Source organism: Conger conger, chromosome 2, assembly GCF_963514075.1.
Source record: "Conger conger chromosome 2, fConCon1.1, whole genome shotgun sequence".
NCBI classification, from domain to species: domain Eukaryota; kingdom Metazoa; phylum Chordata; class Actinopteri; order Anguilliformes; family Congridae; genus Conger; species Conger conger.
The window spans coordinates 1209201-1221700 of NC_083761.1; the positions used below are offsets into that span (position 1 = coordinate 1209201).

At 47.5% G+C, this 12500-nt stretch overlaps 2 protein-coding genes across 3 annotated transcripts in view; both read right to left on the reverse strand.

Annotated features, from left to right (window-relative positions):
* The window catches only part of LOC133121737 (adenylosuccinate synthetase isozyme 2), a 296275-nt gene that overhangs the window by 174240 nt on the left and 109535 nt on the right, over positions 1-12500 (reverse strand). The gene's annotated exons all lie outside the window — the stretch shown is intronic.
* Positions 1-12500, reverse strand: part of LOC133118518 (RAC-gamma serine/threonine-protein kinase) — a 66240-nt gene that overhangs the window by 20488 nt on the left and 33252 nt on the right. The window contains exon 3 of the mRNA XM_061228595.1: positions 1770-1895. Coding sequence (XP_061084579.1) covers positions 1770-1895 — 126 coding nt within the window. The remainder of the gene's footprint in view (positions 1-1769; positions 1896-12500) is intronic.

The following is a 12500-nucleotide window of genomic DNA, read 5'->3' on the forward strand; positions in this document are numbered from 1 at the left end:
TTGTACTTCATACAGTTTCCACTAAGAAGGAAAAGGCCACAAATACTCTCTCAATGTTTCAAACTACCATTTTCCACTGTCAGAAACATTATTAGAAAATGGAAGACAAATGGAACTATGAGTTGAATATTATTGAAAATCTGTAGAGAGATCTCAAACATGCCGTACATGCAAGGAGGCCGAGTGAGCTAAGAGAAAAACTCTTAGCTGGCTCCAGGAAGTGTTTCCGAGCTGTTCCAGTGGCCCGAGGAGGAGTTACAAAGTACTTACTGACAGGGGCTTACTTTCATTTACATACATAATGTAAATAAAAGTAAATTGCTTTACAATTTTAAGAAATGTGTCATGTTTAACAATGTACCATTTTAAGGTCCGGTTCACTTCTGTTCACTTTAATATTAATTGGAAAAGGCAAATTTTTGCACACAACTTTATCATAACATGTCTGAAGCAGCAATAAAAAAAAAAGTTCACTTTTTTTTCCTTTTTTTTTTTTTTTTTAAGCTCACTGTGGGTTGCCAGGTTGAGTGTTTTATCTGGCAGCGGAGCGGGTAGCAGGCCCTGTGATTCTGTGCGCCGGGTTGCCAGAGTGACAGAATAATGCGTCTGCCGTGCAGACAGAAGACCTTTCTGAGAGCCCGCTCTGGGTTGCCAGTTGGGTGCCGCGTGACTCCAGGGGGAGGAGGAGGGGTTTTGGCTCCCCGTTTCAGGAACACATTCAGCACCACCTGGCCTCCCAGCCCCTGCAGCAGATGTGGAGCAGCTCTCGGCTGCCAGAGCCGGCTGGGGTGCAGGCTGGGGTGGGGGGGGCCCGTCCCCCCCCCGGGCGCGAGCCCCAAACCTGGCCCAGGCAGCCGGCGGGCGGGGGCACAGCACACAGCGTCCAGGAACAGGAAGCACAGAACTTTCACAAGCTGGGCGACAGGAAGCCCGGAACGTCCAGCAGCACGGAGCACGGACACCGGCTCTCCTGCTTTCTGTCGTTACGTTACAGTTCTGCAGCCGTTGCTGTTATCCAGAGCCACTTACTGTTGATTAGACTAAGCAGGGGACAATCCCCCCTGGAGCAATGCAGGGTTAAGGGCCTTGCTCAAGGGCCCAACAGCTGTGTGGATCTTATTGTGGCTACACCGGGATTAGAACCACCGACCTTCTAGATCCCAGTTATGTTCCTTAGCCACTGGGCTACAGGCTGCCCCTGACTAATCAGGAAATACTCATATCCAGACTCTAAGGACCAGCTTCACAGACACAGATTAAGCCTAGTCCTGGACGAAAATTCATTTTGTCTGGATAAACTCCACTCAGAATTGAATTTAATCTTGGACTGGGCGTAATCTGTGTCTGGGAAACAGGCCCTGGATGTCTCTGGGTGTCTTTAGTGTTTGGATTTATTGGCTGAAGCAGTGTAATGTGTCCTAAGTAATTTCAGAAACCCACGTGACCAAAGGAGCAGTAGTTTAGCCCCCATACAGAATTCTGAAAGGCCAATCAGGGAATGAGCCTACAAAAGTGTGCAACAAAAGCTCCACAGATCACTCCGCATTTCTGCTGCGCTGTGCAAACTATTCCGCTCTCTAGCACCCCTACAGGAGAGCCAGAGAGCTGCACTGCTGGCTGTGGGACCACTTTCCCCGGTCAAAGAGCAGAATCCCCTCTAACATCCACACATTCAGCGGCGTCTCCGGGCCTGGGGCTGCCGGCTGTAACAGACTGGAGCCGGCAGGTGTCAGAGCCAGAGGGTGAGATAACAGCGGACGCAGACTCACTGGCCACGGAGAAGTTGTTGAGAGGGTAGGGGAGGTCTGCGTCTTGCGGTTTCTCCTTGTAGCCGATGAAGGACCCATCTGTCTTCAGCAGGAAGTACCGCGGCCTCCAGTTCTTAATGTATTCTCCTGCAGAACGACAGAGAGACGGAGAGATAAACCACTTTACACACGCAGCGAGAAAACACCTTCTACTCTCCTGTGCAGGTAAAATAAAACGGAGCACTCAATCCCCAGGTGAACACAGGGTGAGAGAATGTAGCTTAAAAAGGCATTAGGATAAAGAAAAATAACGCACTTCATCATGACTGTGTAAGACGACGCACTTCACAGAGACCGTGGAGATAATTCACAGAACATTTTTGCGGACTACAGCAAAGTCGGCACGTCAATCAAACTAGGTCACCGTAGTGCCTAGGCACGCTCCACTGTGTCCAGATACAGCATACTGTACCCATAAACCAAAGACCATACTCATAAACGGCAGAACGTGCCCATAAACAGCAGAACGTGCCCATAAAAAGAGAGTGTATCCATAAACTGAACGCCGTGCCCATAAACAGCAGAGCCCACACAACAGACTGTACTAAAGTTACATTAATGCACCTCCCATTTCACACACACCCATTCGCTCTCAAGGCCGGATACCCAACTGTTACGCAGACACACCGCTCCTAAAGGAACTGTGATTAAAGTAGCGAACAATAATCGTGATGGCAAAAGAGCACACACAAGCCGAAATGACACTGAACGAGGTCTCATCCGTACAGTGAATCTTTAACTCAGTCAGTCAGTCAGTCAGTAAGACAGTCACTCTGTGAAACTTCAATTAGTGTGGCTATTCTCAGTGGCCAACACTGAAAGCGTAAAGTAATGATGTTGCTTAAAACCCTCATCCTCCTGTAATCATGCTGTTTAAAACCATCATCCTCCTGTAAGGTAAAGTAATCATGTTAAAACCCTAGCTCTCCTGTACTCATGTTGTTTAAAACCCTCGTCCTCCTGTAAAGTAATCATGTTGTTTAAAAACCCTCGTCCTCCTCCCGCGGCTGACGGTCCAGTCTGTGACAGGCCTGATCGCTTATTTCCTGGAAGAGAAAACGTACAACATGTTCGATTTGTAACCGCCACTTACAGCGTAATAACGGCAGCTTTTCTTAATTAACGTGTCAGGGAAAAACACCTGCTCATGTTAATGTGAGGAGACGGAGGGCTTCTCTGGAATGCCTGCAGAAGGCAGGGTGTCGGGGGAGGAAGGGAGGGAGAGATGGAGCGAGGGAGGGAGGGAGGGAGGGAGAGAGAGAAATTGAGCAGCCAAAGAGCAGTCGCACGCTCCCTGAACGCACTGACCGACCAGAAGCCACAGAAACTGCGAAAAACAGCCGCTGGCGTTTCATTAAATACACCATCTACGATCATGTCTCTCACAGCAGTTTTTGCAACAAAAAAACGTATCCATTTAAGACATTTTTTAATTGCATTTTTAACTTTAATCATTTGTGTTTTAATGCGAGTAAAGCAGTATTTTAATGTAATCATAAGTAATGTTTTAGAATAGGTCAATATCGAAGATTATGCAAACCTCCATATAATAAAGAGAAAGTAGCTACTAAATAAAATACAAAAAATACAATTAGAAATTGTAGTTCTGATGCAGGATATGACAAGGAACATATGAAACTACCTCAACTTCGAAAATGATTTTAAACCTTCCAAAAAAGAGGGTCAATAAACTACAGTAATACAGAATAATACATATTTTTATATTTATGCAGTACCATACAGTAGGCTAAATACATTCTGTATTTACACAGGACAAACACCACTATAACCGCCATAAGCATGATTTAATTTGGAGAATAAAAACGAATCACACTTTATTTTAGTTCCATATAAATAACAATGTAGTGACAAATGTGTGTGTGGGAAATAAAGTTTATAGCTAGTGTTACATTTTTATTTCCGTGTAGTCCAGATGACACGTTGGTGTGAAAAAGTTCCGTTAAAATCAAACCACCGACAGTTCCAACGGCACACCATTCCATCAGACGCGAACGCCAACGGTTCGGCGGTTACGCGGATTCCTTCGTTCCGCCAGAAACCGGCTTTGGGCTCCGTGTCATCGGCATCAGCTTGCGCAGAAACACTCGCTTCTGTTCCCATTTCGAGAGATCGATTTTATATTTATTTTTTTCAAATGAGAAACACGAAAAACAACCATTTGTCAATTAGCTAAGACAGGGATTTAATGTAAGGCCCTGGCCAGGCTGGCCCGTCTGATCTACAGATGGCATAAAGATGGCCGCCCGGGGACCCACGGCACCAGTGGACAGATACCCAAGTATCTGAGAGCACTGCTGACTGGGAGAGACGCCAGGTACTGAGGGAGAGAGGGGGGATAGAGAGGGGGGGGGGAGGGGGGGAGGGAGAGAGAGTAAGGGATTGAGCTAGATGTATGATTTAAATAATATTGTATTTTGCTAGATTTCTTTTGCTAGTTTTCCCTTTAATATCCTTTATATTATTTTGGGGGTCCTGTGCTCGTGTCTGCTCTGGTTAGCTTACTCTGTAAAGCGTCTGAGACACTCTTTTGTAAAAAGAATGTACAAATAAAACTGAAATTGAATAGGCCTGCCCTTAGTTTTCTTTTTCGTGTGGTTTGGCAACATAAGTGCAAAACTCGTCACGTCAACACAGAGATAGAAAGAGACAGAAAAACAAAGAGAAAGAAAACAGAGTCAGAGAGAGAGAGAGAGAGAGAGAGAGAGAGAGAGAGAGAGAGAGAGAAGAACTTTGGACCAGCATCAGATGCTGCCAGATCGCTCCCCTGCCGGCGTGAGGTACCGCTGCGCGGTCTGTCCTTCAGCTGGCGGGCATCGCTTCGCGTATCCCCGCGATCACACTTCCACTGCAGCGCCGGCCCGGCTCCTTCTCCGCAACACTCGTCCGCAAGTTTGACGCACAAATAACTAGGATTTTAACATTTGTATTTCTCTCCACAGTTTGGCAAGATGACCGTAGTGATCACTGAGCTCGGCATGCAGGGTTTGTGAAGAAAAACCCGAACACATTTATTTATACAGTTACGGACAAGTGGGGATTTTATCTGTAGTCTATGTTTTGTAAAACATAGCGATATATTTAAAAAGTCAAGGTGATTCCTTATGATCAAATGTTCCTGTAAATTCAATTTGATGGCAAAAAGGTACAGATAAGTACCAATGGTAACGGCGCTGTTCTGGGGAAACTCAAAACGCGCTTTCATTGAATTGTCACAGGAATAACTCACCATATAAGTAATATGTTCATTATCGGGCCCTTGAATACAGCGTTCCTGGGGTTTAGACACACTACTCCTGTCGATGCTGGTAAAACCTCACGCCAGCACAGACACTCCCAAGTTTTATGATATTATGATACGGAGGCTACGCATTTACTTTAATGATCACATCACCGTAGTTAATTACAAATACATTGCCCTGCATTCTATCGACATTTGTCCCGAGCATTGATTAAAATTAAAAGCAGGAAACTATCTATGAATTTTCTTCATACACACGAAGTTAAGGACAAACGCCGTTTGAATCCCAACCGTCGTTTGAATCCCAACCGTCGACTGTTCTGTCTGAGACGACAGTAGAGTGTTCCATGAGACGGTTGGAAAAAAAAAGATGATGAATATTTTACTGATCAAACAATACGTTCTTTAGGTGCTGAACTCAATACACATAAATGACAACATATGTATTTAGCCAAGTACATTTTCCTTTAGTTATATTTAGTGCTGTGGTTTTAGCGGACAAGAGACAAACACAGAGGAAGGTCATGACACCGCTAACAACACCCAGGAGCTCACACTCACACTGCCTGATCCGACACACCTGGTACAGCTACAGCTACAGTCACACACACACACACACACACACACACACACACACACACACACACACACACACACACACACACTCACACACTCTCACACACACACACGCGCACACACGCACACACACAAGCCAGCTAAGCAGTGCTTTACACTTTACTCTTTTTAATTTGACCTGTTCAGCATCAGCCTTGAGCCACAGTGATGCCGAAACAGACCACACTAGACTGAAAGGTTGAGTCATTCATTCATGTACACACACAACCCACTGAAAAACCTCTGAATGGGTGAGTAGCTGCCTTCAACGTTAACGTCTAGTTCAAGCACAATTTTTAATGAAGCTAAGAAAACATCCCAGAAGAAAAATAGAAGTCAATTTATCTCCCGGAATCTCTCTCTCTCGCTCTCGCTCTCGTTCTCATGCCGTTCCCCTGCTGCTCACTAGATGGCGACGTCTCCCTGATACAGGCTCTCTTCCCGCTGCAGTGCGCTTCGCCTGCGACAGCAGAATAACAGGCTGGGGTGGGGGGGGGGGGGGGGGACGAGCAGCACTGACAGCTCCTGTCTCAGCACCACCCCCCGTGGTCGTAATTCCTGCTGGAATTAGACAGACTTCCACCAGGAACACAATCCCACACCCCGCCCCGCCCTGCCCTGCCCCGCCCCGCCACCCAGGGGAGTGACAGGTACAGCAGTGGGTGGGGCACCTGTCAGTCAGACTGGGTTACCGTGACGCTGGTTACCATGACGCCGGCTTGACCACATGACCAGAGCACCTACAGGCGGCTAACCGGACCCAGCTTCTCCACGTGGAGAGGAAATACAGTGATTATCAGTATCAAATAAATATGTCAATAACGGCACACATTCAGTATTCCACAATGGACCATGTGACTGTATGCAGGCCCAGGCTGGAAACAGAACAGTGGGCATGGTTCTGTAACAATTCCCCAAATTATTATTTTACTAAAATAAGATTTGATAATCCAGGGGAACCCCGACTTGGGGAATTAAGCGCAGACTTTTACGCATCATATCCAGACTTGAATGCAAATGAAGTCTGGACACACCTGCTAAATACTGGCCAGATATGTGAATACTGAGCGGACAGAGTGTGTGTGTGGAGCAGGGTGGGGGTAGTGAGCGGGGTGGGGGGGGGGGTGGGGGGGTGGCAGGCAGGCGGGGGGGGGATTATCTCTGTCTGGGAGACTAGTCTTTGTTTTGAGGCAGTTAAAGAACGCACACAGCCACCGGCCCCAACGCCATTAACGCCAAACACAACCCCAACTCCGCCCCACGGCCGTCCCCACACCCCACGGCCGTCTCCACACCCCGCAGACAGCACCGCCCCAGTCAGGGCACGCCTAAGCCCCCCCCAGATTTTTATTTATTTATTTTTCAGAGGTGTAAGTGGTGAGTACGTGCTGTAGTGTAGCAGGCCAGCAACTCTTGAATGAGCACGACCAACGTTTCTCTCAGACATGAAGGTTTATGGGACCAGATCTGATCTGGTCCACCGGAGTGAAGGCTCGCAACCGTGACGACGCAGTGGGGGTGCAGTGAGGTTCTCAGGGTCGTGTCTGGACTCTACTGAGCACGCTCCATGACCTCAGAGCAGACGCACGCTCATTATGTATTCAGCCCTCTGCAGACGGTGGGGGTGGGGGGGCAGAGCAAGACAATGCATGACGCCCCCCCCAAACATTATTATCACCCCTCCCTCTTTATACTGCACTGCATCACCCTGCAGCCCACAAACACTACGCCATCGACCCTTCAATCTGTTGCTTGCCGATTTATCGTTCAACCTTTCCGTTACAAGCCCCTCTAGGGGGGGTTAGGGATTCACATTAAGAGGCTGTTAATCACTGTCTCCTGAGTCATATCAATCAATTCCCTGTTTGCTAAATTAGCTTTCAATTATATCTAATCACAAGAGGAAAGGCCAGAGGGTTGAGTTTGATTGCTTCCACACACTGTACAGCACATACGTCAGAACTACACTACGTATTTACACTAACTCTGACAGACTCAATATATCAATAAAAATGCGTGTCTAATAACACTGTACAGTAAATTATTCTCATGATCGGAAATCAGATCGGTTTTGACCCCACTCTATAACAATCAATCGATTCCCTGTTTGCCAATTATCTTTCCGTTACGTCTGATCGATAGCTTCTTCTGGTGAGAAGAACAATGTGACGCAAGCGTTCGCGTCATGGTTAATAAAGCTGTCGGGGATGTTTTGTTTTTAAACGCCCCCTAACCACGGCACTTTACGCAGTGCGCCGGGATTGATTACGATAGCGACCTGAGCAGAGGTTTAATAAACGTATTACACGCCAGCCGCGTGGCACAGCCAACCGTCCATTTCAAATCCATACTTTCAGTTTCAAAGGCGCGCGCTTCGCCTCTCCCAGAATGACCCGACTCCGCGACAAGCTGTAATGGCAGAGGTGGAAATCAGAGAGCCATTGTCTGCGCGAAATCTGTGAGAAACGGAAGTGTTATTTCCCCCCAAAGCAGGGCAGGGCGACTCGTATTTCTCTAGAAAAACCATCACATCCCGGTCAACGGCAACGCCGTTCTGTTAATTACAACCACAGAACTGTTGTTATACAGTTCTGTGATTACAACTAACAAGCGTAAACACGTCCAGATTTTATTTTATTTATTTATACATTCATTCATTTCATATATCAGTGGCATTTACCAATGCTTGAATTCCAGCAACAGCACAAAGACGTTCATGAATATTTTACTATTTTAAATACAATAAAAAATGATACAATATCTCCGCTGTCAACGCTTGTGCAAACTCCACTGTTCAGCCTCGTCAGGTCATGAAATATACATGAGGTTTATGCGCGTGATAGACTGATTTTCCTTCAGGCACACAATGGGCCGCAATAAGGACGCAGAGGAACTGGCGGCCGGCTCCAATCAATAATACATGTCTGCAGACGCCGGTTACCCCTCCCCCGGCCGGAGCCGTGACTGCAGTCTGTGTCCCGACGTGACCCGCTCCCCTTCCCATCAGCTGCGGGTCGATCCGCGCGGAAAATGGGAATGGCGGAGTGACTTTTCGGAAGTAGGAGGGATAATGGGAAGATTCATCTTCCAACCGTCGCCCCCATTCTCTCTCTCTCTCTCTCTCTCTCTCTCTCTCTCTCTCTCTCTCTCTCTCTCTCTCTCTCTCTCTCTCTCTCTCTCTCTCTCTCTCTCTCTCTCTCTCTCTCTCTCTCTCTCTCTCTCTCTCTCTCTCCTCTAGAGACTGTTGTGCGTAGAAATTTCAGAAGTTTCTGAGATTCAACACCAACGAATGATTGGCACCAACAATCATTCCACGATCAAAGTCACTTTGATCACATTTCTTTCATTCCCATTCTGACATTTGGTCTGTAAAACAATTGAACCTCTTGACCATGTCTGCATGCTTTTATGCATTTCGTTGCTGCCACATGAGTGTACACACACTCTCACACACTCTCACACACTCTCACACACTCTCACACACACTCACACACACTCACACACTCTCACACACTCTCACACACTCTCACACACTCTCACACACTCCCACACACACTCTCCTCTCCTCAATCTCTTTATAGGCGCAATAATAACCTCTTTGTTTGTCAGCCATGAAACAGCTGCTTAAACCATTTTGGGATGAGGGCCTCTGTAGTAAAACCAGTACTAAGCGCACACACACACACACACACACACACACACACACACACACACCCCACCCACCCCCTTAGCTGGTTTGAGTAGAGGGCCGGCTGTCCTACAGCTAAATTTAAAAATAAATAAATAATTTTATTAAATAATTAAACAAGGGGGAACTCCAAATCAGCCTGGCCAAGACAAGGCACACAACTGCCAATGTGTGTGAGTGTGTTTGACTAGGCATGTGCGTGTGAGTTAGTGTGTGTCTGTGTGTGTGGGAGTGTGTGTGTCTGTGTGTGTGTATGTGTGTGTGTGGGAGTGTGTGTATGTGTGTGTGTGGGAGTGTGTGTGTCTGTGTGTGTGTGTGTGTGTGTACGTGGGCATGTGTTTGTGTGTGTCTGTGTGCGTGTGTGTGTCTGTGTGTGTGGGAGTGTGTGTGTGTGTATGTGTCTGTGTGTCTGTCTGTGTGTGTGTCTGTGTGCGTGTGTGTGTCTGTGTGTGTGTGTGTGTGTATGTGTCTGTGTGTGTGTGTGTGTATGTGTCTGTGTGTCTGTCTGTGTGTCTGTGTGCGTGTGTGTGTCTGTGTGTGTGTGTGTGTGTGTGTATGTGTCTGTGTGTGTGTGTGTGTGGGTGGGTAACACTTCTGTTGTGAACCCATCCACCCCTGCACCCCACCAGGCCCAGTGACCCCAAAACACGAGAGAGAGTCTCCTTCATTGTCCTGTCTCTGCAGCTACTGCCGAACCCGACGACATCAGGAGCCCCAACTCCACGCTCACAACCAGCCCACAACCAACCCGCAACCAACCCGCAACCACACTTTGAATAATATGTTTTTTTCTTTTGTTTGTTGCACCTTACTGTCTGTCTTTGTCTTATATAAAAGACAGAAACCAACCAGTGAAATAAGTCCAAATATAAGACCAAAATTTAATGAAAAGTAAATAAAAAAATTTGTTAACGTTTTCTTGCAGTGAAGTGCTTCCCAGTCAACCGAACGTCTGCAGTAAAATAGCTGATGGTGAACAAAACTGTCGGTCTAGTAAACTTGGCAAGCGGAGTGAATGAATAATACGTTTACATTGATTTCTGAGGGCTGCGCTGATCTTGGCTGGTTCAGCTGAGCCAACCAGAAGCTGGCGTTTGCACTTTTTGAGATTATTTAATTGGTTCCAATAGACCAGACAAACTCAGTAAAGCCTATAAAAGTATTTGAATCTAAAACAATTACGCATTTGACCCAGGTCTGGTGGATGTTCAGCCTCAGCCTGTCACACATTCAGCCTCAGCCCACACATTCAGCCTCAGTCACACATTCAGCCTGTCACACATTCAGCCTCAGCCACACATTCAGCCTCAGCCACACATTCAGCCTCAGCCACACATTCAGCCTGTCACACATTCAGCCTCAGCCACACATTCAGCCTGTCACACATTCAGCCTCAGCCACACATTCAGCCTGTCACACGTTCAGCCTCAGCCACACATTCAGCCTCAGCCACACATTCAGCCTGTCACACATTCAGCCTCAGCCACACATTCAGCCTCAGCCACACATTCAGCCTGTCACACATTCAGCCTCAGCCACACATTCAGTCTGTCACACATTCAGCCAGTCACACGTTCAGCCTGTCACACATTCAGCCTCAGCCACACATTCAGCCTGTCACACATTCAGCCTCAGCCACACATTCAGCCTGTCACACATTCAGCCTCAGCCACACGTTCAGCCAGTCACACGTTCAGCCTGTCACACATTCAGCCTGTCACACATTCAGCCTGTCACACATTCAGCCTGTCACACATTCAGCCTGTCACACATTCAGCCTGTCACACATTCAGCCTGTCACACGTTCAGCCTGTCACACATTCAGCCTGTCACACATTCAGCCTCAGCCCAGAGGTTCAGACACCAGCAGCCCTGGGGCTCTCACACACTACACATTTCACCATGGTGATGAGAGCTTCTTTGAGATAAAACTCCACAACTGCCACTGTGACAGGTAGCTACATATTAACGAAAACGACAATCCCTTCAGCTGACAACAGAAGAAGCCGTCAAATCAAACAGGCAGCACAGTGAAAATCCCACGAAACAGACACCTAAACATGCCAAGTGATTTATGATTATGTTTACGCCATGACAGCGTTTAACCTGATTCCACGTGCACTGTAGTTACCACAGGAGCTGCCTGGGACAGTTAACATCACGGTAAATACGAGCGTCATTTCATACCACAGGACATATGAGTGCCGTTGTGCTATTAGGCTTCCCTGAGTGTGGGGCTGATCGTTCAGCTGTTTCTCCCAACAGAGGAAATGACAACCTGAGCGTGTCTGCCCCTCAGCCAATCAGCTCTCTGCTGCTAATCTCAGCCGTCTAATAAGCGTAGCGAGTAATAATAAGTCTTCCTGCATCTGCAATGAAACTACAGTCCCTTTCACCAAAATCATTGAAAAAAAAAGTTTGCATAACCAAAAATGACATTTTTTGGAAGGTGTGTAAAAAATGGAAATGTCATGCAATGAAAAAAAATTGAAATAATTCACAAAAGAACCCAATTAAAATTTTTTTAAAAAGCCCTGAAAGCGTGCCGTTCTGAGACAAAGCCTCCATCTTCCCAGAGTGCAGCGCTGTGTTCCGTACCACAGAGCGAGAGAGGCACAGGTCACACAAGGACAAAGGGAAGAGCAGGTGCTCCTGCACTCGAAACAGCGCTGCACATCTCCCCCTCAGTCACCATCAGGTCTGTGGCGAAATGCTAATCGGATCAGACCCAAGAAAGGGCCGGTCCGACAGGATGAGAGGCTCCACGGACAGAGACACGAGCGCAATTAAACCCCCGCCCCCGCCCCCCGCCCACGCGCACCATCACCACTCTTCTGCTCGTGTACAGCGCGGCCCCTGTCTGTCTTTGTCAAGTGAGTTCAGTCCTGTGTGTGGGAGAGTCCCGGCGTTAGCACGACAGCGTTAGCACTAAGGAGTCCCAGCGTTAGCACAACGGAGTCCCGCCATTAGCACGACAGCGTTAGCACGACAGCGTTAGCACTATGGAGTCCCAGCGTTAGCACGACAGTGTTAACACTACGGAGTCCCGGCGTTAGCACGGCAGCGTTAGCACAACGGAGTCCCGGCGTTAGCACGACAGCGTTAGCACAACGGAGTCCCAGCGTTAGCA